We start from the raw sequence: 26,049 nt of genomic DNA, 5'->3' as shown, positions 1-26,049 counted from the left end.
CATAAGGCCTTATTTTATGTGTGATGAGAAACCACTGTTGAAGGGCATATGTACGAAAATGGCATGCTCTTATGTATGTTTTTAAAGGATCATTCTGCTGCTTGTATAGATTACACCAAATGGAAATAAGGATAACGGTAGGATGCTAAAATTGTCTACCTTTTCTGCATGGCTGTATTTTGATATAAGCTAAATTCTTTTGTGAAGTATTTGTGTTTTGCACTTGCACTTGAAAACTTGAACAGTTTTCAGATTATGGGGATAACAGAATGGAAACACCTGGGAGCTATGAAATAAAAATATATCATTGCTAATGAGGAAACAGCATGGAAACAAATTCCCACGAGATTCCTTATAGTTTGCTACCTTATTCGTAAATGTTTATAACACAAGAATTTTGCAGCACATTTTTTTTTCTCCCAGTATTTGTAGTCTATGTAAGCCTGAGGCAGAAGACTATTTTAGGAAAGCAGAAATTTGAAAGAAATATTTCTACTTATTAAGTTGCAAACTTGTGTTTGTATTTCGGAAACAATCTGCCTGGTTCTTTCATCTCTACAAAGGAAGTTTCTGTTTACTACCTGACTAGCTGGAATTCCACCCAGGTGTGTCTAACTCCAAAGGTTGGTGTGTTTTCCAGCGCACCAGGCAGCATTCTCTTGAGGCATATGTGCTGACTGTGCAAATTATCAGATTGCATATGAACGGTATGGTTAAGAACATGGATTCTCAAATCTGACCACTTCTTCTCCGCCACTAGAGATGGGAAAATCACCAAATCTCTCCATGCCTCAGTGATCAGTAATAACACCTACCTTGCAGGGCTCATTGTGATGATTCAATGAGTGATGGTTCATAGAACAATGCTTGCTACATGATAAGCATTCAGTAAAAATTGGCCCTTTTAATGTACATTAATAGGCCCTTTTCGAAACTAATAATTTTGTACTGGATTTGACAATTTAATGAGCCAGAGAAAAAGAAAACTCTGTGCCAGTGGTTGTCAAACTTTAGGGTTCATCAAAAGCCATTGGAAGGTTATAACAGAATGCTGGGCCCCACCCCAAAGTTTCTGGTTTAGTAGGTCTGAGTAAGGGCCAGGAGATTCATGCTTGTAATAAGCTCTCAGGTGATGCCAATACTGCTGAGCAGGGCACCACCCACTGAGAACCACCGCATGCTGTGCTAAATATTTATGTATGTATGTATGTATGTATGTATGTATGTATGTATTTATTTTGAGATGGAATCTCACTCTGTCGCCAGACTGAAGTACAGTGGCACAATCTCGGCTTACTGCAACCTCCACCTCCTGAGTTCAAGCGATTTTTTTGCCTCAGCCTCCCCAGTAGCTGGGACTACCGGCACGCGTCACCGTGCCCAGCTAATTTTTGTATTTGTAGTAGAGACGGGGTTTCACCATGTTGGCCAGGCTAGTCTCAAACTTCTGACCTCAAGTGATCCTCCCACCTCAACCTCCCAAAGTTCTGGGATTCTGTAATCCCAGGTGTGAGCCACTGCACCCAGCCTATTTATTTATTTTTTTAGAAAAGAAAGATAGGAGAGTCTCGCTTTGTTGCCCAGGACTGGACTCGAACTCCTGAGCTCAAGGGATTCCCCTGCTTCAGCCTCTAGAGTAGCCTGGACTATGGGTGTGAGTTACTATACCCAGTTATCTAAATATTTCTAATAGGATATTTTCACTTGGGGAAGTAGGAGTGGTTGCATGTACCTTTAGTCCTACTTACTCTGGACAAAACGAGACCCTGTCTCAAAAAAAGAAAAAAAAAAATCTTCATTTGACCTTGAGGAAGAGCTGCATTGGGCTTGGAGATAAGACCTAAGCTTTTAGTCTTGGCGAGGAAACTCATTTAACCTCCTGACCTTTGGTCTTTTATCTGTATAACGGGAATAAAATCATCTGGTTGAAAAGGTGTTGGAGGATTAAAATATGAAAGTATTTATAGTACTTTTATGTATATAAATACGTGCTCATATACAAATAAGACTTGAAAATATTTGGAGATCATAAAATTATGCCTTTCTCACCATGCCTGAGATTGTTTTCTAAGGAACGTAATTATGTCACTTGTATTCCAATAGTTCTACTCAACTAATTTCATTATGTTAAACTTGGATTCAATTAAAATTTCATAAGCCAAGAGTCTCAAATGTATTTGTTCCTTAGGAATAAAGTTGAGTTTTAGGAAGATCCCTACACTTCACTTACCAGTTAGGGAATTAGGAGAATTGAAACTCGAATTCTATGTTTTGCATAATTTACCTGAATATTAAAAGTTTGGATTTCTGTGTTATTTTATTGTTATTTTACATTTTTGTCATTTTACATTTTCCCAAGCAGTTTCAATCCATCATCCAATTTTAAGTTCACAAAAATGTTTTCTAGGTATTGCTTTACTTTTGTGATACATTTAAATGATAAGATAAAGATAATAGAATTAATTGATGTCTGAACTGTTTATTAATAAATAATATATTATTGGTACAAAGTATGTACTGCATTGTCCTTTGCTTTACCAACCAAACAGTGAAACTCTTAAAGTATGATTTCCCTAAAATATCTGAAAAATTGAGGTGGAAGATAAGAGAGTTTCAGATAGCTTCTCGTCATTGAATAGTGGAGAACTTTCTCTGCTGCTTTATGTATCTTCCTTCAGAGAATGGAACTTAAATGAACTTTAGTAATGATAACTTTTTTTTGTGGGGTTGGGGGACAGGGTCTCACTCTGTTGCCCACATGGGAGTCCAGTGGTGTAATCTCCACTCACCGCAACCTCCACCTCCCGGGTTCAAGCGATTCTCCTGCCTCAGCCTCCCGAGTAGCTGGGATTAGAGGCATGTGCCACTACCGCCTGCTAATTTTTATATTTTTAGTAGAGATGGGGTTTCACCATGTTGGCCAGGCTTGTCTTGAACTCCTGACCTCAAATGATCCACCCACCTCGGCCTCCCAAAGTGCTGGGATTACAGGCGTGAGCCACCGCGCCTGGCCAATGATAACTTTTAAAGCTACCCTCAAGCTACCTCCCAATGACTTAAATTTTCAACTATGTCTACCAGTAAAACACCAAGAATATAACTTAAAAAAAAATTTAAGCCCTGATCACTCCCTAAATAAGGAACTTTTGTTTAATTACTTTCAAATGACAAAACAAGAGCAAGTTATCTTTATTATATCATTATAAGTCTCCAGTGGGTTAATTAGAAAATTCTGTTTTTGTTTAAGATATTCCAATGGGAGACAAAACAATTATAAGGTTTATAGTGCTAGGGGGTGCAATTAAAACAAAACATTTACACATGGCTGCTGATTTCTTTTGAAAATACTCCTTACTGAATACATGCAATATAAACATACTGAATATAGGTGTAGGCATGTAAAACTTCATTTTTATCATTCACATATGATTAGGAAAAGAAAATGAAACACTTTCTCTAGAGACAAAAGATGACTTCTATATTTTCTTAATTTCTTTGTCCCAGGAGCTTTAAAATAATCACTATTTCATACAGCATTCCCATGCTACTCTATACAATTTTTTGGTCCCTCCCCACCTTTTTTTTTTTTTTTTTTTTTTTTTTTTTTTGCCAACAGGACTAAGTAAGAACAGGTACAGTGACCGAGAGGGAGATTAAATAACCTGCTGAATGGGAACTTGGTTACAATGGATGGCTCAATTCTTAGGTATTTCCTTGGCCTATTTGTCCTCTGTGTGGATATAAAGTAACCATCAAGGCTCTATTCTGGGTCTACATGAGAATGGGGGAATTTTGGCTAATTGTGACTTTTCTATGGCTAGTTTTACCCATCACCTCCATGTGGCTTTGGTTTTGGTGTTGGGTGGCAGAAGGATGAGCCATTCTTTCATGGAATGACTTACACTGGAAAATGAACCTTTGCTGAGGACAGCCTGGTTCAGAATTCCACGGACTGGATATTTTGCCATATAGAACCAATTACTTATTATTTTTATTAGGGCCAATATTTACAGGAAAAATAACTTTAAATATTAGGGATGTTTTAGCATTCACAGTAATAAGATTTCAGATGTAAAACAGACCTAGCCAAGGATAGCTGCTGCTGTCTTCATTCTCCATCTTAATAGACTGGATCAAGATTATTTTTCTCTTCTTTGTCCATGTGCCCTCTTTACCATCCTTATTCAGGTCAGGGCCCAGACAAATATTACTCTCACATTATCTTCCTCCCCATATCACAATACCATCAGTTATTTCTTTTCTCCAGCCACTTTTGAACTTTATAAAATAGTTAAGAGAGTTTTCATGAGAGTAGGGACAGGTCTATCTTGTTCAGCATTTTACCTCTAGCACTGTGGTTCTCAAGTATATTGGATGCAATGTTCTCTTTAATAACAAACATTTTGTAATGCCACTTCTATTATACTTAAGTAAAATTCATAGAATGGTAGCCTATTTACACACATTATTTCAAAGAAAAGTGTCAGTATAGTTTATTGATGTGCCCTAAATGTATTATAAAGAATATAAGAAAAGTAATTTATAGTAAGATGATATAAATGTCATTATATACATGATGCTCATATGCAACTACCTCAGGAAACATTTTTATGAATGAATCAGATGCCTGCCTCTACTTTTTTTTTGAGACAGAGTCTCACTCTGTTGCCCAGGCTGGAGTACAGTAGTACTATCTTGGCTCAGTGCAGCCTCTGCCTCCCAGGTTCAAGAGATTCTTGTGCCTCAGCCTCCCGAGTAGCTGGGATTACAGGGGTGCACCATGACACCTAGCTCATTTTTGTATTTTTAGTAGAGATGAGGTTTCACCGTGTTGGCCAGGATGGTCTTAAACTCCTGACCTCAGGTGATCTGTCCGTCTCAGCCTTCCAAAGTGCTGGGATGACAGCCGTTTGCCTCTACTTTTAATAAATAAGGTTGGGTGTGAGAAAAATAATGTGATCAGAAGCCATTCTGCATGAGAATGGGAACATGTAAGTAGAGGTCTAGATGGATACTAGAATAAAAACTAGTTGAGACACTGATATGGTTTGGCTCTGTGTCCCCACCCAAACTTCATGTTAAATTGTAATCCTCACAGGTTGGGGGAGGGACCTGGTGGGAGGTGATTGGATCATGGTGGGGGGGTTTCTGCCATGCTGTTCTCATGATAGCGAGTGAGTTTTCACGAGATCGGATGGTTTAAGAATGTGTGGCAGATCTCCCCTCGCTCTCTCCCTGCTGATGCAATGTAGGACATGCCTTGCGGCTTCCGCCATGATTGTAAGTTTCCTGAGGCCTCCCCAGCCATGCAGAACTATGAGCCAATTAAAGCTCTTTTCTTTATAAATTACCCAGTCTCAGGTAGTTCTTTATAGCAGTGTGAAAAGGAACTAATACAGATATATAATAACAGATCATAACTTATATAAGGGAAAGAAGGAAATAATCTTTATTAAAATAAATATAATATGCCAAGTCAAATTACAAATGTCATGGTGGAGAAAATCAGGAAGTGCGATACTCACAATTGAGCATGAGTATTCTCCCAAATGAGTGTTCCTTACAGATGAATAGTGTCAAAATAATTCTCTATGTTTTAGGGCAAGATAGTGTGGAAATATCACAGAGAATATTTATCCTGTCTTAAAATTCCATAACATTCTGAAGCAAGCATTCGTTCCCCAGTACTTTAAAAGGCCCTGAAAATCCCTCCACAGGCAACAGAGAATTGAGGCTAAATTGGAAAAAGAAATAGTCACAAAACTGCCTTCTCAGAAGTTGGGTGGTAGACTTTGCTAGGTAGTAAAAGAGTAAGATTAAAAAAGCAACAAACCTGCCACCCTCAGATAAGTAAGTCATTATATAATTATCACAACATAAATTTCATATGATTGTGCTCTAAAAACCTTAAAAGACAATAATACAAAATATTTATAAAGCAAACTTTGCTGATGAAATTCAATGAGATCCTGTGTTTCTTGTTACTCTGGTAATTTAACAATAGTTATTTTAAAGAGGTTGCACATTTCCATGGTTCCATATTTTTAATTTGTTTTGTGACTTTTGAGGTAAGTCTTCTACTGCATTATTTTATTTTATTTATATATTTTTTGAGACAGGTCTTGCTCTGTCACCTAGGCTACAGTGTAGTGGTGCAATCTTGGCTCACTGTAGCCCCAACCTCCTGGGTTCATGAAATCCTCCCATATCAGCCTCCTGAGTAGCTGGGACCACAGGCATTCATCACCATGCCAGGCTAATTTTTGTATTTTTTGTGGAGATGGGGTTTTGTCATTCTGCCCAGGCTGGTCTTGAACTCCTGAGCTCAAGTAATTCAGTCACCTCTGCCTCCCAAAGTGCTGGGATTATATAGGCGTGAGCCACTGTGCCCAGCTACTGACACGATTTTAAACTAAATGTGTAGTTAGAAATCTTAAAATATCAGGAATAGACAGGATGTATAAACTAGTTACTTATTTAATTATCTTGAGAGAAAATGTTTATTCCATTTAATTTTTCCTGTGCAAATTATTAAGCATATGCAGAACTTCTTATAAAACGTTTCAATACAATTACACGTTAAAGTATTATTGATTTATAGTTGATATGGAGGGACAGTCAGAAGCCAGAATAAGGGAGAATTCTTTATGCTGGGCTGTGCAGCGCATTGCAGGACAGCTTACTACATGCCAATCATCTGGACAACCAAAGATGCTCCCACAAATTTCCAAAACACTCTGTAACAGACAGAACCAATATTGCTGAGAAAAATTGTTTTAAGGCTGTTATGGTTTGAATGTTTATGTCCCCTCCAAAAATCATGTTGAAACTTAATCCCCAATGCAACAGTGTTGGGAGGTGGGGCCCTTTGGGAGGTGTTGGGTAGAGCCTTTGGGAGATGTTTTAATTAAATTAGCAGAAAATTAAGAAATGGTGATCTCAATGAATTTCCTTAAAAGTTTGCTTTATAAATATTTTGTATTATTGCCTTAAAAATGTTTGGAGTACAATCATATGAAATAGATTAATTCCATTGTAAAAAGCCTTGTTGGAAGAAGTTTATTCCCTTTTTGCCTTTCCACCTTCTGCCACAGGAGGACACAACATTCCTACCCTCCAGAGGATTTGGCCCTCAAGATGCCATCTTGAAAGCAGAGAGTGGCCCTCACCAGATGCCAGCACCTTGATCTTGGACTTCCCAGCCTCCAGAACTATGAGAAATAAACTTCTCTTCTTTATAAATTACCCAGTTTGTGGTATGCTGTTATCATAGCACAAACAACCTAATACAAAAACCAAAATACTTTCAAAAATATTTGACAATTTGAGGCCATTCATTGAATATTAGTCTTCAGGTCAGCAAAGTAAAGAGAAGAGTGAACACAATTTCTGGCAAGATTTTTTTCCTCTTGAACTCTCCTCACACTGACAGGGACCCAGCTATAGTACAAAGTCTGAACATGGCCTTTCCTCACTTACGTACATCTTTTCCTTGACTCCTCAGCATGCCTAGGATATAATAATGTCCACTTTTTTTGACTTAACATATGGGATCCCTGCAACTGGGACTCCTGTCTTTGCGAGCTCTTCTCCAAATGCTCTGTAGCGTCTCCTGAATGCTCAAGCACTAACCTGCTTGGAGCTACCTGTTCATCCCAGGTCTTTCTTGACTCTGTGTTGCTGTACATATTGTCCCCTCAGTCGGCTATCTTATTTGAGGGGCTAATTCCTAGTTGTGCTTCAAGATTCAGCTCCTGGGTCATCTCCGGGAAAGACTCTCTCCCAGGAAGCCACATCTGAGCCACCGGATGGGACGACATCAACTCCCCAACCTCTGTAGTTTCACAGTACCCTGCACAGATATCTGGACACACTTTCCACAAAAATCAGAAGTGATCTCTGTTTTTATGTCTTTGCCCCACTATCTTGGTCCCACAGTGTGTCACTACATTACAAACTCTTCAAGGGCATGAACAATATTTATTGATCTTTATATTTCTAGTAATAATTTGTTTAACGCTAATTTGAGCATGACATGCACTAGGCTTTGCTGAACCCTTGATTGTACAGGAGACAGGAAACATTGGTTAGTAGGAGTGGATAAAAGAGAGGGTCTAAATATCATTTTTTTTTCTGATGGAAAGGGTACATTTTAATAGATAGCTTGAGAAATAACCTATGCTTTTCATTTTTGAATCAGATCAATCCAGTGCTCTCTGGAGTGTTCAGGTAAAATGCACCTTAAGAAGCAGCAAAGTGTGTGCAGGAGCATTCTGGGTAAAAAGCCTGTTTGTAAGTAAAAGAACATATCAGATATGAAGGCACAACTTTTTTGTTTAATACACAATAGATATTCTATTAATAAACATATAGCATTGGGTCAATATCATACAAAATGAAGAAAAGGTTGAAAAGTCTAGAACTCCCTTATTCTCTCTAGATCATCAGCCTGAATCATTAATTCAACAAATATTTATTAAATGTCTACTTAAGTAAGGAAGTGTCCTAGGAGCTGAGGATATACCAGTGACCGAGACAGATGATATCTCTAATTTCATGGATCTTTAGGGCATTGTGGGAAACAAACATTCACTAGTAATGCACTGGTGAATGCAATTAGAAATATATAATGGTATAATTATTAATATAAAATATAAAAATGTTATGATAGAAAAATTAGTATGACTTCATACTAATTAGTATAATTCATATTTAAGAATTCAAAGTTTAAAATTATAATTATATGTAATTATAACTAATTTATATATAATTCATATATATCCATATTAATTTATACATATTCACTTTACATATTTATAATTAAAGTATAATTATGATGTCTGGAGACACACACACACACTAGCTTATATATCCAATATACACTTTGTTAAGTGAAATAAAATAATTGATTCTAGTAAAATTTATTTAAAAAGTATCCCAAATACTTAGTGGTATATAGCTCGACATGAGAAAAAAAAATCACTTTAGTTCTTACCTAAACTTGACTCTCACAATACATTTTGAACGGTTCCAGATATTTTTGGGGGGTTTGTGAAACTATGTACAACTCAGAATTTTACCACAAAAGGAATTACTATTAGGGTTTGGCAACATTACAACTTAAAAACATTTCTTCTTAGTAGCAAAAAAAAAAAAAAAAAGAAAAGAAAAAATTCAGACAGAGGAAGGGAAACCAAACCTAATGTCCTAAGGTGATCAAATAACGGTTCTGCTGTTGAATTTCACTCTTAACGAAATATTAAATTGAATTAAACTGTTTTTTTAACCTATGTGTCTTTTAGGCCACTGAAATGCAATTTTCAATAAGCAGAAATATATCAAAGTTAATAACTTTTACGTCAAAGAAAGAAAATCAGGATTTTTTTCTGAGATAAACTTTTTCTTGCATTAACTATTTTATCTACATAAGTGCCTCTTTTTTCTACACAGAATAAACTAAAAGAAAATTAAACAATGGGTACCAGAAGAAGGAAGTATTTAATAATAATGAGTTTTCTGATAAACAAATTGAGAAATTGGACATTAAATAATGAGAAACCTCATATATTTACAATTTTCAATGAATTAACAAATAAACCACTGCTCAGTGTATCTGCTATACACTAGGTTATGCCCTATCTACTCACAGGTGGAACACAAACTTGGTTTTTTCAGCTGATGCTTATTCACGACCCTTTGAAGCCAGTTTGAAGCTGTGGTCTCATTATGTCAGCATCACAGTGATTTACTCACCCTGTCATCAAAGTGCTTTTGAAGACATGCACCCCAATTTTATAACACAAAAGGAAAGGGAAATACTCTTTTAAAAGTCTGAGTTGATAAGGTAGTTATTTAAAGGCAAAAATTTAAGATATTAAAATTAGAAATGGAGAGACGAATTTTTTTTCACATACAAATTTAGCCAAGTATGATATGGCTCTATGGTACCAATGAAGTAAACTTGAATTTAGATGAATTATCCCATGGATGTAAATAGTTTATTAGAGACAATCAACTTTTACAAGTTAATTAGCAGCCATTTGACACTAAAATCAGAAATATATCCAACAACACTCAGTTTACTTACAGAACTTTAAGACTGTAAAGGCCGGTGAATGCTCCCTTGGGAATGTATGTCAGAGCGTTTCCCGCAAGACGTCTGTGGGTTTCAACGGAGAGGAGAGAGAGTGAGCATACCTCTTCATGTGGAAGGCATTTAATTGTTAAAAAAAAAATGCAATACAACTATGTTTAAACCACAAGTATCAAAAGCAACTGTCAAGAACTTTGTTTTGTTATATTTTGCAAAAAAATCTATAAATTTCTAATTAAAATGTTGGCAGAAGTGCCTAAAAAGAAATGTAATAAATTACCTACTTCACAATAAACCATTTAATAGCTTATACCATATGTGCATATATATAAAACTTTCCTTTAAACAATTTTTAAGCAAATGCTAACACCATATGATAATTTGCAAAAAATTATAATGTCAAAATGTGACTGTCACATGAGTTTTACAACTATTCTTTGTAAGCATAAAATAGATTAGATAAACATTAGAATATTTCTGTTGCAACTATACCTCGAAATACCCAACTTTCTTATTAAATTTGTCAAATAAGAGTGTAGACTATCACAATCACTTTTTTCTAAACTCCACCAGCAAAGGACAGAGTAGCTTAATTTAACATGATTTGATAGAGCAATACTTAAAAAAATTGAAAACAAAGAGATATTAGCATGAAGGACATTAACATAGGTTATTTAATGGAAAATTCTGACATTATTAAATGGTAAAATTTTAGAAGGTTACTTTATAATATTTTTCTACGTAGGAGATAGCCACAGTGAAAAATTGTGCAAAAGATCAACAAGATGTGGTACCTGAAACATGTGATTCAGTATTTTTTCTGCAGCCACATCAAAGCCATAACCTCATATGTTAAAGAACAAAATGGAAAATGCAAAAACAACAATGTGACTCCAAAGAGCACAGTATTTTGAGAAGCTGATCATACAGAATGGTGAGTAGAACTGGGACTCAATATACCTTTGCCCTGTTTCCTTTTTTTTTTTTTCTTTTTTAGAGATGGTTTATTGCCAAGGCTGGCCTTGAACTCCTAGGCTCAAGCAATCCTCCTGCCTCAGCCCCCTGAGTAGCTGGAACTATAGGGGTGTGCCATAGTACCCAGCCCCCTGCTTTTTTTGATGGAGATGGGGATTTGGGGATAAGGATTCGGTTGGTCCAATTGACCAGTGCTTATTTCTGAAGGACCTAACAGCCTCAAATGTATACCTTTGATACTATCTTTAAAGGAGAGAGTATTCAGTCAGAGATCCACTGACTGGACTGAAATAAGCCATTTCTCATACAACTTTAAATATACGTCCCATTGCCACTTCACACCACTGATAATATACTATAAATGAATATTTAAAGAAATGCTACACTTATCATATGAATAGAACTTCAGAGTAGTATTTGTGGTATGTGTATTTAAAGCATTATTTATGCAATGCAAATGAAATAAAATTAAAATACAACACACTTTAAAAAATTATGCTTAAAAACATTAACAACATAAGAAGGTCCTAGGATCTCTCCGAGAGGCTCTGCTTATCCTGCGTCTGCAGCACTAACTTGCTTTGTGTTGTTGAATTGAAGTTAGTTAATATTGCTGAGCCTTGCTGTCCCACTAATTACAAGAAATATTAAGATAAAATGGCTTCTTGGGTCCCTTCCAGATCCAAACCTCCATGATTTCCCTACCTTGTCTTGTGGTCATTTGTGTTTGTCCCTGTTTTTCCTTTTCTTAACAGATACAATCTTTTAAAAGACTTGGATAGCTCTTATATTGTATTCTTCCTACCTATCTCATGGTACCTAAAGAAGTGTTTTTTCAAGTGATAAATAATTTAGTGGTCCGCTCTAAAATTAAGAAAAAGAATAGAGTAGACAAACAGCAGAATGAATTGACTGAAGTATTGTTTTATAATACTTTGTTTCCAAATATATTTGTGAAAATGGATTGAGGAGAGGAAATTTGTTTCTTCCTATACATGGTCAGAAAGGTTTGAGAGCTACTAGCCTAACTATGGTGTAGGCACTTAATAAATATGTGTTATTAACATGTAATTCAGCATAATATTTGACCAGGGTAACTTAAGAGATGTTTTATTTCTTTATTTCCTATAAAACTGTCTTATCGGAAAACCCTCTTTAGACACTAACTCTGACCTTCCATCTTGTCTCCCCATATTCAGTCTCGACCTACTCCCACCCACTCCATATTCACTGATGGTCTTTATAAAGACAACTCTGACCATATTACTGCCCTATTCGAAAACTCTCTGTCAGTTTCCATGCCAGGTAAATAGAAATGAAAAGTCCTCAGACTCTTTTCTGAAAATTCCCTGATCCCTACTGGATGCTAGAACTGAACTAGACCACGAGGTTTGCTTTTTTTAGACATGCCCTCCACATTCCCTGCTCTAGCCCTTTGTTCCACCTAAAATACTCTCCTTTCACTCCGTTTTTCAAAGCAACCTCAGTGCTACCAAAGGACTTCAAAGTAGAGAGATTGCCCATGAGTTTGGAAAGCATTTGGAAAGCTCAGTTTCTGATGGTCCATCTCTCTACTTTGAACTCCTTTGGTAGCACTTTGTGTCTTGCTATAGATTTTACTATATACCTTGTGTTATATTGTGTACTTGTCTTATGACACATGAAAGACTGGGAACTCCTTGAACCTGGGTATTCTCTTGGTATCCGTATAGGGCCTTGAATACTGTCTGAAAGTAGGTTGCCCCAGTAGTGTCTAACTAACCAGTTGAGTAAAGACTACTGACTGTCCCCCAGTATCCATTCTCCCCTTGTAGAATAATCCCCCCACCCAGAATTTTAGCAGATTACATGGCCACCCAGCTACAGTCTGATTTTCCAGTCTTCCTTGCATCTAACCCTGATTATGTAACTAAATTCAACTGTGATCAAAAGTGATATATGAAACACCTGTATCACCTCCTTAAACAGACATTGCTTGTTCTTAATTTCTTCAATTTCCCCTTCCTGCAGAAGGGGTACTGGTGAGACATCATCAACAATTCTGGTTTGGAGAACATTCCACAGAAGGCAAAACAAGAACAACAGAAAACCAGAAGGAACCCGGGCTCCTGGATGACCCTGTGGAACTGAGCTGTCCCAAAGCTCTGAAGTCTGTTTTGGGTGAATAATCGAATCAGGATGGACCCTGTGGTATCCTCTGAGAGTCAAGGACTGAAGGATTATTTAGTTGTCTGGGCTGGTAAACCTCCATTGCAGGAAAGAAAGGTATGGTATCATACTTGCCTAGATATTGGCCCCAATGCATTGTGTTTGCAAAGCTGTTTCAATCTATAATATTCTCCGTCTCTCTGCTTTATTTGCCTTTTGTCTTCCTATTGTTAGCTTGCAATTGGTGCACCTGAACTATCACAGACATCGCATGTTGCTATTTTCCTAAAAGTCAGTCTAAGTTGGGAAGAAATGTTATTCTTTCAAGCTATCTTTTTTTCTGGTCTTGGTTATGCATATTTTTATTGTGGTAAAATATATATGAAATAATATTTACCATTTTAAACATTTGTATGTGTAGATTCAGTAACATTTAAAAAATTTTCCTCCCACACTAGCCTGCCTGTCTAGAGATTATTTTTTATTATACTTTAAGTTCTGGGGTACATGTGCACAATGTGCAGGTTTGTTACATAGGTATATATGTGCCATGTTGGTTTGCTGCACCCATCAACTCATCATTTAGGTATTTCTCCTAAAGGTGTCCCTCCCCCAGTCCCCATCCCCCGACAGGCCCCGTGTGTGATGTTCCCCTCCCTGTGTCCAAGTGTTCTCATTGTTCAATTCCCACTTATGAGCGAGAACATGCGGTGTTTGGTTTTCTCTTCTTGTGTTACTTTGCTTTGTGTTACTTTGCTGAGAATGATGGTTTCCACTTTCATCTATGTCGCTGCAAAGGACATAAACTCATCCTTTTTCATGGCTGCATAGTATTCCAATTCAGTAGCATTATATATATTCGCAATGTTGTCTAACCATCACCACTATCTACACCCAAATTTTTGATTATCCCAAACAAAATCTCCATACCTGATTAGCAAGATCCCTCCATTCCCCTTATTTCCAGCCCCTGGTAATTTCTATTCTACATCCTATCTCTATGAATTTGCTTTTTCTAGGTATCTCATATTAGTGGAATCATATAATGTTTTCTTTTTGTATCTGACTTATTTCACTAAGCATAATATTTTCAGTGTCCAACCGTGTTATATCATATATCAAAATTGCATTCCTTTTTGTGATAGAATAAGGTACCGTTGTATGTATATACTGCATTTTGTTTATCCCTTCATCTGTTAATTGAAAGTTGTATTATTTCCATCTTTTGGCTCTTGTGAACAGTGATGCTATGAATATTAGTGTACAAATATCTGAGTCCCTGGATTCCATTCCTTTGGGTATCTATCTAGTAGTGGAATTCTTGGGTCAAATGGTGGTTCTGTGCATAACCATTGGAAAAATGATTACACTTTTATATATTCCTACTAATAATGCATCAGGGTTATAATTCCTCTACATCTGAAGCTATCTTTTTTATATCCCACAGTATTTATTGAGGGCCTGCTCTGTGCTCGTGCCACTTTATTTTTTTTTAATATTTATTTATTTATTATTATTATTTTTTTGAAACAGGGTCTCACTCTGTCACCCAGGCTAGAGTGCAGTAACTCAAACTTGGCTCACTGCAACCTTGCCTCCCAAGCTCAACCAATCTTCCCGCCTCAGCCCCACAAGTAGCGGAACTACAGGCATGTGACACCATGCCCGGCTAAATTTTGTATTTTTTTTTTTTTTTTTGTAGAGACAGGGTTTTGCCATGTTGTCCAGGCTGGTCTCAAATTCCTGGACTCAAGCGATTCGCTGCCTCAGCCTCCCAAAGTGTTAGGATTACAGGCGTGAGCCACAGTGCCCAGCTTTGTGTTAGTACCTCTTTAGGTGACAGTGATACAGCAGTGAATACCAGGATAAAGTCCCTAACCTCATGGAGCTGGTATTCGAATGTGACAAGATAGTTATTAAATAAAAAGTCAAGTGAATAATATAACATGAAAAATGCTCTGAAAAAAGCAAAATCAAAGCAAAGGGATAGAGAGCAATGGGTGGTGGTTGTGGTGGTGATGGGCTATTATTTCAGATAAGATGGTCAGAAAAATCTCTCTGCTAAGTAGGCATTTCAGTAGACGCCTGCACCATGCAGGTATTGATATAAAGACAACAAAATTTCTGAGGTAGAGTGTGCCTGGTGTGGTCCAGAAGCTGCAAGGAGGCGAGCATGGCTGGAGTGGAATGACAGCAGGAGGATGGCAGGAGGTAAGGTTGGAGAGGTGTCCAGGCCCATCCCATAAAGGTCTTTGCAAGGATTTCAAATCAGAGAGTAATGTGATCAGATCTGTGTTTTAGAAATGTCCTTCTGATGGGACCCTTTTGTATATATATTTATTTAACTTTTAAGTCCAGGGTACATATGCAGGTTTGTTATATAGGTAAACTTGTGTCATGGGGGTTTGTTGTACAGATTATTTCATCACCCAGGTATCAAGCCCAGTACCCATTAGTTATTTTTTCCTGATCCTTTGCCTCCTCCCATCCTCTGATAGGCCCCAGTGTGTGTTGTTCCTCTCTATGTGTCCACGTGTTCTCATCATTTAGCTCCCACTTGTAAGTAAGAGTATGTGGTACCTGGTTTTCTGTTCCTGTGTTAGTTTGCTAAGGATAATGGCCTCCATCCAGCTCCATCCATGTTTCTGCAAAGGACATGATCTTGTTCTTTTTTATGGCTGAATAATATTCCATGGTGTAAAGGTACCACATTTTCTTTATCCAGTCTACCACTGATGGGGATTTAGGTTGATTTCATGTCTTTGGTACAGTGAATAGTGCTGCAATGAGCATATGCATTCATGTGTCTTTATAATAGAATGATTTACATTCCTTTGGGTATATACCCAGTAATGTATTGCTGGGTTGAATGGTAGTTCTGTTTTTAGGTCTCTGAGGAATAGCCACACTGTCTTCACAACGGTTGAGCTAATTTTCACTCCCACCAACACTGTGTAAACATTCCTTTTTCTCCACGATCTTGCCAGCATCTGTTATTTTTTGACTTTTTAATTATAGGCATTCTGACTGGTGTGAGACGGTATCTCATTGTGGTTTTGATTTGCATTTCTCTAATTATCAGTAATGCTGAGCTTTTTTTTTTCATATACTTGTTGGCTGCATGTATGTCTTCTTTTGAAAAGTGTCTGCCCACTTTTTACTTTCTTTGTTTTTTTCTTGTAAATATTTTTAAGTTTCTTATAGATACTGGATATTAGATCTTTGTTAGATGCATAGTTTGCCAGCATTTTCAATGGGACCCTTTTAAAGCGGAGAATAGACCAGGGGGTCAAGAGTGGAAGCACAGGAGGGACTAAATGCTTCAGATGGGAGATGGTGGGATAGTGTAGCAGTGGCAGAGGTGGCATGAAGTGGTGGGATTTGGTGTGGAAGAAAAATCCAACCTGATGAGCCACTAGGGTCGAGGTGGAATGTAGGCAGTCAAAGAGGAGCAACGTTTTATACTTACAGTTACATTATGTATGATCCTCATGCATTTGATTAGTTATCCAAAGTGCTATGTAGAATACTGAAGCAAATGAAATGGGCATGATGTGATATAAAAAAGTTGCTTTTTGAATTAAGACAGATTCAGGTTTGGTTGACCATCATAGACAGCTTAATTGATCAGACTCAACTGACTCATAACTTATTTTGGTCAAAATGCCCCTAACTCTCCTGTTCACAGTCAGGACTTCAACAGTGCATTTGTGAGCTCTAAAACATAGCCTTCAACTAGGTGTTTATCAGCTTTCACTGCTGTGACAGTATCATCAAATAGCTGGATGGTTTTTGAAATAGTGACTTTGGGAATGAAAAGGAGAAGATAAAACTTTATTTTTTTTAAAACTAGTTTAAATTATTATTAGGGTGAATGCCTTTCTGTTACATTTCCTGAAACTCACTTCACACAAATTGGTTTTCTTTTTTGGGCAGGGACTTTCGGTCTCCTGAGTCTATATTCGGAACTAACCTGTGGAACCACTGACCTGTGATATCAGGGCGGTCTGTCTTAAAGCAAAGGAATTTATGATCTGCTATTAGCTCTTTGCTGGGCTGGTGACAGATCTGTCTCATTGACAAAAACAGCAATTTAAGGAAATCATTTCCCTTTTATTTCTTTACCATGTGGGGTGGCTTTAGTACTTTTAAAACCGAAATGCATGCAAACATAGGAATAAAACAGGCTTTCAAATGTGGTCACAGTACACAAATAGGAAGAAACACACACATCTTTCTTGTGATGATTTGAACTAACAGTTTGCTAAGCAATTATTTTCCAACCCTAGAGAGGCAACATGAACATTTGGCAGGAATTTTTTTTTTTTTTGTAAACGCTGTTCTCTAAAATTGATCATTTCATGGGAATATTTTTTTCATCAATCTTCGCGTTCTGTAATAGATGATAAACTTGTTAAAAAAAAAACTTGTCATTTCTAAATTAAAAAATATTTTTAAAAGTTTTTATCCCTTAATCATTTGCTCACAAATATGACTCATATTATCCCACCATTGTTAGTTTTACTGACTTAATTGCTATTAAAAGAAAAAAGCCATTAAGTTACAAAAGACAATAGGCACATTCCTATTTCAATAAATCAAACAGGTAGATGTTTTGGTGCTGTAAAAACCATCTACAGTATTTTGGAGAATGTACAATTTTCTTTGAATTGCTAAAGTAATTTGAATCTTTAAAGGATTTTATTTTATATTTTGTAGCTTCCTTTTGTAAAACGGAGGGATGAGAGCAAAGCAATCATACGTAGGTCTAATTTTTCCTCTCTAGACATAGGGAGAGGTATGTGTACAAGATTGGGGGAGTACTGAGGATGGAAGGGGCATTTGACCTTGCATTTGAGACCCTTGGGAAATTATTGTGCAGGAAACTATGATCCAACATGGGTCCACTTGGCTGAGTAGCATTTTCAGAGCTAAGTGAGAAGGCCTGGCTAGATCTACTAGGCCTCCTGGGTCAGTTCTTGCCCAAATTTCTTCTTGACTTCTAATTTAGTTATATTTTTTCTTTCCCTTTTTGATTTTCTTCCTTCTCACCATTAACTTGCTGTGAGACAACACAAGTTACTTAACTTCCATGGGCCTTATTTCCCTTACATTAAAAGAAATGAAAGGGTTCTTTCATGAAAGTCTTTTCTACCCTCAATTTTAAAAAATTACACTTGCATTTCCTACTGTTAGTTTTCCTCCCTCAGTCTCCTCTTCCTCCCTTTTCTTCTTCTTGTTTATTGTAAGATTACTTTATTATAACATGTCATTAACATTGTAAAAGCACTTTCCCATAATTTATATCACTGAGTAGGTCAGGGATTATTATTGTTCACATTTTGTAGACGAAGACACCAAAGCTCCGAAAGGTTTTATGTAAAGTGAAAAACATTGTCGCTCTCCTTACTTATTTAAAGGTAGTCTAGTCTTCTTATGGAGCACAGAAGCTATGTAATAGCAGTGCTACTTAAATAATTGGAGTAGAATTAACTTGAACATCATAATTCTTGTGATTTAAAAGAAAATGTTTCATCAGACTACTTAGTAAATTCATGCTGGCTCCTAGAAAGTGTCGCTTTATTTTCCAACTTTTACAAAGCACACGAGAGTGAAAGGGCATACACTCTATAAATGTTAAATTAATTTCTTCTAGAAATTTGATGAGGGCTATCAGGCTTAATGGTAATAATTTTCCCCCTTTTTCCATTCTAAAGATCTGGATGGTAGTTGCCTATTTCCAGTTTTCTGGTGCTGTTTTCCTTCTCTGTGATTTTCCAATATTGATTTCAGCAGTTCTGTGACTATTTCTGAATTTTCCCACTCTTTAGAGTTGTAATTTACCTGAATAATTAATTGCTGTTAAACTATCATTTAAATGTAAAATTTCTGAAAAGTCTTTTATTCTTTTATAAAGTATCAAAATATTCTCATTTGGAAAAAAATTGTCCTAAATAAAGTTAGCCAAAACTATGATAATATAATTAGGGACTCTCAAAAGATACATAAGTGATGAAACCAGGATAATAATAGTCAATTAAAATTGATATTCATGATTCAATTCAATTAATTGATTTGCTTTTGTTACTTTTCGGGCCAACTACATTTATAGGTTTGGCTTTGGTTTATCCATACAGAGCCAAGTATCTGAGTCATATGAAGAATCAGAAATATGATGAAACTTATAGTAAGATGTAATTTGCCTCAACTTGCAGTAATGCATGACAGCAATAATTGACTAAGCCCACCATGGTAGGTGTTGTTTTACGAGGTGCCCCTGCTGGTCAGATGGGAACAGATACATAAGAACTTAACCTTCTTGTGTTCATCTTTGGTAAGATTTGCAGAAGCCAATTTAGTGCCTTGGATACAAGAATCATGACATTTCATCAACGAATTTTCTTCCCATTTGAGAAGAAAATGTCTTTCCCAATACTCCTTGAAAAATTGCAATTTTCAAAAACTGTATCCACCCCCTTCCATTGTTCTAGCCAATGCCTCAAGTGCTGCCGTCATTGTGTCAAGCATATCCAATTTGTGAAATCCAGTCAAAAGGCTTCCTTTCTTAAACTATGTATTCATGAGCTGTGCATTTTGCTTTCATTATTTGATATAATAAAAAATATTCAGATTTCAAGGTTCAAGGGCTAAGAATTGTTAAGGACTAAGACCACTGGACCAAGTAAATGAACTCTTTCAAGTCATTAAGGAGATCCTTTAATGTGCATAGGGCCCTGTGGTTTCTTTAACCAGACTAAGAGAGTTCAATTTCAATTCCTTCATGGAATCTTCCTTAACCATCTCAGTTAACAGTCAGCTCTCCTATAAGATACATTCTATAAAATCTAGCCTATAAAGGTTGATTTTCTATCCTCTACCCTTTCTTTTAAAGTTTGCTTTTGTTGTTGTTGTTGTCGTTGTTGTTTTTTAAGATCCTGGACTTTAGGATCCTCCCAACTCAGCCTCTCTAGTAGCTGGGACTACAGGTACGCACCACCATGCCTAGCTCATTTTCTACCCTTTTATAAGCAGTCTATCGGATTATAGACTCCTAAACTCAAGAGTCTTATTGCATGCACAGAGCAGGGAGCTCAACTGATATTTATTGATCGTTTGATCTTGTTTCCAAAGGCAGCTGGCCATACTGCTGCAGTTGCTTCAGGTCTGGCATAACTATTCCAAGATAGCTAGTCATTATAGAACCAGATTAGAAACAGCTGAGGAATATTCCTTCTTTGTTACATATCAAACTTAAATTCAGCAATTTCTTAGAGCACTTTCAATATGCTACGTATAGTGCTTTTGGGCATATAAAGAGTAGCTACCATTTATCAAACAGTTCATAAATGCTAGGGCACAATATTCAGTACTTTATGAGCATGGTACTATTTGTTTAAAACAATCACATTCAACAATTGGCATCATCTCTATTTACAAATAGCAGAATGAGCCAAAGAGTGGTTATTTGCTCACACTAGGTAGAAAAGTTCATAGAAGAAAATTTGGTTCAAATATAGCATTTTGACCCCAAATTTAGGGTTTGTAATTATTACTCTGGTTAAAGGAAGGTTGGTCTGAAGCTTAGGTTGGTTAGGAGCAACCCTGACCTAAAACAGGAAAATGCAGGGACACAATGGTTGTATCACTTGAGGCATTGGCTATCAGAAAACCATTGCCCATTGCTTTTTATTTAAATTCCTCTGACTGCCTTTCAGATTCAGCACAATCTTACTACTCTTACCGCTATGACTGGTCGTCTCTTCTTCCTCTTCCTAGGCTCTCTTTTAGTCTTCATCTTCCAACCATAGATGTTCCTCAAGTTTCTGTCCTCACACCTTTTCTTTTTTTCTGCTCTGCTTAGTGGTACTCAAATTTTAGTGTGCATTGCCATCACCTTAGAAGCCATAAAAAATTCAGATCCCCAAGGCCCCAATCCTGACCCAGGGAACCAGACATTCTGGGAGAAGGACTTGGAAATCTGCATTTTTAATAAACAGTTCCAGTGATTTTATTGTAGACTGAAAAACTACACCAGGAAACACAGACCTCTCTCAAGGTTCTCTCTCAAGGTTCTCATCCACCCAGCAACTTCAACCATCACCTCTTCGTAAACTACTCTCCAATCATTATCTCTAGAACAGACCCATCATGCTTCACACTTACATTCTAACAATGTTACTGACATTCCCATTTAGATGTCCTGCCGCCCCCTTACTCTTAGTATATCCAGAACTGGGCATCTTCTTGCCTCCAAAATCAGTTCTTCCCTTGAATTCCCTGTTTCTGTCCCTCACCAGGCTCCTGACACCTGATTTCATAACCCTATTCAGAGTCATCTCTCATCCTTATACTTTCCCTTTAGTCCCTATGTTCAACCAACTGATGAGTCCCTGACTGTCTTTGTCTGTTAGGGTGCTTTCATATATTCCAGTGGTTCTCAGCCTACCTGTAGAGCTTTGAAAAAATGATGTCTGGGTCCCCACTGAGATCCATTAAATCGGAATCTCTGGGGACAATCCCTGGTCATTAGTAGCTTTTAAAACTGTGCTAGGCGATTCTAATGCATATTCAAGGATGGGAAACTTTAAAGTAGTTCTCTCTGTTTAATATTTGTAAGATCACCTGAAGACCTTCATGGTCTCCATCCCCAGAAACAATGATTAATTCATTAATTGTTGAGAGAATTAGGACAGGTGATTTGTTAACGGATTTTAACAGATACTCAGGCTAGGCGCGGTGGCTCATGCATGTAATCCCAGCAGTTTGGGAGGCCAAGGCAGGCGGATCCTTGAGGTCAGGAGTTTGAGACGAGCCTGGTCAACATGGTGAAACCTCATCTCTACTAAAATACAAAAATTAGCTGGGCACAGTGGTGGGTGCCTGTAATCCCAGCTACTTGGGAGGCTGAGGCAGGAGAATTGCTTGAACCCAGGAGGTGGAAGTAACAATGAGCTGACATTGTGCCACTGCACTGCAGCCTGGGTGACAGAGTGAGACTCCGTCTAAAAAACAAACAAATAAAACAAACAAAAAACGAGTTACCCAAATGAGACAATGAGAACCCGAACTAGGTGGTGATAAAATCGACTGAACAAACAGGAAAGACAAGGTGGAATTATGAGCTTTAAGACTTGAAAATTGGCTGAATATAGGAGGTAGGAGAAGAAAATGACAGCAAATGACTGACAGGGCAGGCACAAGTCTGGATAATAAGAATGCTGGTGGCAAGCAGGCAAGGTAGGAGAAAATGCTTGTGGGAGGCTGGGCAGGTGACACATGATTGAACTTTGTTCTGCACATGTTGAGTTTTGAAGTATTGGAAGATACTTGGTGGAGGTGTCACTTAAGTAGTTGGGGATTTTCAAAATGTGGTAGCTAAACCAGCAGTATTGACATCACCTGGAAGTGGCTTATAAATGCAAATTCTTGACTTTCTCCTCCCAATCCCCAGCCTGCTGAAGAAATTCTGTGGTGGGGCCCAGAGATGTGTGGTTTTACAAGCACTACAGGTGATCCTGATGTCACTAGATTTCAAGAGTCACTAGCCTAGGGTAGTGGTCCTCAAGCTTTACCATGCATCAGAATCACCTGGAGAGCTTGTTAAAGGCAGTTTTCTGAGTTTAATCCCCAGAGTTCCTGATTTACCAAGTTGGGGTGGGGGCACATGAATGTGTATTTCTCAAAAGCAAGTTCATATAAAGAGCAAGTTTAGATAAAGAATAAATGACAAGGTGGTGCCAGTGCACCACTGTCCAGGGACAATATGTTGAGAACCATTGGCCTGGCAATCAAAGGCAAAAGAGATCTGATCTGGAAACATAGCTTTGGAGGTCATCTATATATAGAAAGTCATGAGTTTCTTGCCCAGACACCTATTGTAGCCTCCTACTGGGTCCTTTGGCTTCCATAATTCCCCAATCTATTTTGCATGCAGAAATCAGAGAAATCTTTTAGGTTCATAAATCCTATAGGTTTGCTAGCTGCACATAATCCTCCAATGGCTTCCCGTTGCTCTTATTTGAATTCCATACATGGCTTAACTGGCCCTGCACGATCTGGTCTTTTCCTTCCTCTCCAACTGCATCCACATCACTTCCCTCTCTCTTACTCTGCTCCAGCCATATTGATTTTTTTACAGATCCGCAAACACATCACGTTCTTCCCACCTAAGGCCTCTGCTCACACTGTTCTCCTGCTTGAAACACTGTATCGCAGCTCTCAAGTTCCAATCCCTCCTGCACCTTCTCATCTCAGTTTAGACACCACCTTCTTAGAGAGGGCTTCCCTCCTTCTCACCGCTTGTTATTTGTTCCCTATCTATACCATGTTTGTGTTATTCACTGCTCTTGTCACAATTAGCATATATCATATGCAGTTCTGTCCTTGCTTATTATTTGTCTCCTCCACTCAGTTGACAACTTCCTGAGGGCAGGGGCTTGCTGAATGAATGAATGAAACAAACACAGCAAGTCCTATTTGCTCTTATGTTCTCGGTGGCTTCATAAATGTGTGTTGAATGGAGGAAGTATAGAAAAAGGAGACAATAAAGTTAAGTGGAAAATATGAGGGATGTCTACATTTTATAGGGTGTGGGGGAGAATGGAATGCTAAGGAGAAAAAGGAGGCAGAGAGGTAGGGCACTTTCAAAACAGTGGCCTAATTGTCATAACAAAAGATATACACCACAAACATATATATGTGTGTGTATATATATATACACACACATACACACAGTGACAGATATCTAAATGTCTATATCTAACTGGATGTATAGCCATTTGGAAGACTACCCATACAAAATAAGTGCCATGAAATAACACTTGAGTTTCAAGGAGGCAGTGTTTATAATCAATGGTCAGATCTATGAAGACAGGAGACGATCACTGTGAGAAGGCCAAGGGCCTGAAGATTATTCATGGGCATGAGGGTGTTTTTATTTTATGAGCACAACTCAATATGTGGATTATAGTTACCAAAGTTCTTTGATCATTGTTTCCTTTGATTCTCAGTAAAAAAAAAACCTCAAAAGACAGTCAGGACAGCTATACAGACGCTATTTTCAGTAACATGCTGGGGAAGTAGAAGTAACAAGCCTAGATTATGCTTTCAGAAAGTTTAGTGATCTCTCATTACAAATTTCATCTGTAATAATAGATATCTACTATTTATGTAGAGATTCTTCATGTCCAACCATAATATGAGCAAACAGTTCCAGGGAACAATAGTAACTTAAAAACAGACCTCCCTAGAGCTTCTCATGTTTCTTTTCTAAATCGAGTATTTGATTCCAATAGCACTAGAATCTGGGAAGATTTTTTTAAATGCTAATTGGAAATAAAGGCTTTTAACTTGGACAATTTTAAATGGTAACAATTCGTTCCCCCCTCCTTATTTAGTCAGACTGCCAAGCTAAGTTTAATGTAACTTGTAGATGCCAGCAATAGTCACCATCTGCTATTAGCTGCTAACATCTCTACCACACTCTGATGGATCAAATGTAGGATCTTTTATTTGTCCACATAGCAAGCGTTAACGGAAGTACCTAGAACTGAGTAAATAGGAGGAGAGATACTGTTGGAAGGAAATACAATGATTTCTCAGGTTATTAAAATAGTAAAGAACTATCTGCAATCGTTGCCTATATCCGTTAAAACTCAGAATTGGAAACAGTTTTTCAAGTCCAGGATCCCTGAGATTCCTGCAAAATCAGGCTCATGAAATAAGAACATAGGGAGTTAAAATCTTTTGGAAGGTGTTTTCATTTTCCTAATACAACTCTATATACAGAATATAGTTTACCAACATTCTTTCATCATCCTTTCATTTGATTCTTGGAAACACCTTAAAAGGCAGGCAGCACCATTCTCTTCCGAGGCTTAGTGAGCATTAAGTGGATTATCAGCTAGTAAGTGGCAGAGCCAGGATGGGAATCCTGGGCTTCTGGATCTAGATTCTGTGCTCTTCTTTCTATGCAATACAGCTTCCCTAATTTAGATCTGCTTTTCTTTCTTTCTTTTTTTGCAAAAGAAAAAGACTCCCCTTCTCTATGCACAAGCACATTGCCACCAGAAGGACAACTGGCCTGTGCATATCTGGTCACCTTGTAGAGTCACAAAAACAAAACAAAACAAAGCAAAACAAAACAAAACTAAACTAAACTAAGCTAAACAAATACAAAATAAGACTGAAATGTGTCAAAAACTTGCAGCATAGGTAACAAGTGTTCTAGACTGTCAGGAAGGAGAGAGGAAGACAATTTTCCGTGATGGCTGTTCTTCTTAAATACTTTCTGTAACTCGTCATTCAATCAAGAGTTATGATGCTTTTTTTTTTTTTTTTTTTGAGACTGAGTCTCACTTTATCACCAGGCTGGAGTGCAGTGGCACCATCTTGGCTCACTGCAAACTCTGTCTCCTGGGTTCAAGCGATTCTACTGCCTCAGCCTCCTGAGTAGCTGGAACTACAGGTGTGCGCCACAACGCCCAGCTAACTTTTGTATTTTTAGTAGAGATGGGTTTCACCATATTGGCCAGGATGGTCTCGATCTCTTGACCTCGTGATCCACCCGCCTCGGTCTCCCAAAGTGCTGGGATTACAGGTGTGAGCCACTGCACCCGGCTGAGTTACGTGCATTTTTAAACATTAAGTCAGTGGATACCTCTAGCACTTTATTGATTCTTACAGGATTTTGAACTGTGACACCTTTGTTAAGGCTTAGCCATGGATGAGAGGTGAACCATGACATGGCTATCTGCACAGTTTATAATATAGTTAAAGAAATTAAATGAGGGAAATGATGTATCAGGTAATTAGAGCTAAGGGGAAGAGTGGTA

General features: G+C 37.6%; 1 protein-coding gene across 1 annotated transcript in view; it reads right to left on the bottom strand.

Moving 5' to 3' along the window:
• LGR5 (leucine rich repeat containing G protein-coupled receptor 5) overlaps window positions 1-26,049 on the bottom strand; it is a 157,424-nt gene that overhangs the window by 51,195 nt on the left and 80,180 nt on the right. The window contains exon 3 of the mRNA XM_017867508.1: window positions 10,088-10,159. Within this exon, the coding sequence (XP_017722997.1) occupies window positions 10,088-10,159 (72 nt within the window). The remainder of the gene's footprint in view (window positions 1-10,087; window positions 10,160-26,049) is intronic.

Source organism: Rhinopithecus bieti, unplaced genomic scaffold (assembly GCF_001698545.2).
Source record: "Rhinopithecus bieti isolate Rb0 unplaced genomic scaffold, ASM169854v2 scaffold_3874, whole genome shotgun sequence".
Lineage (NCBI taxonomy): Eukaryota > Metazoa > Chordata > Mammalia > Primates > Cercopithecidae > Rhinopithecus > Rhinopithecus bieti.
This window is presented reverse-complemented; position numbering and strand designations above follow the sequence as displayed.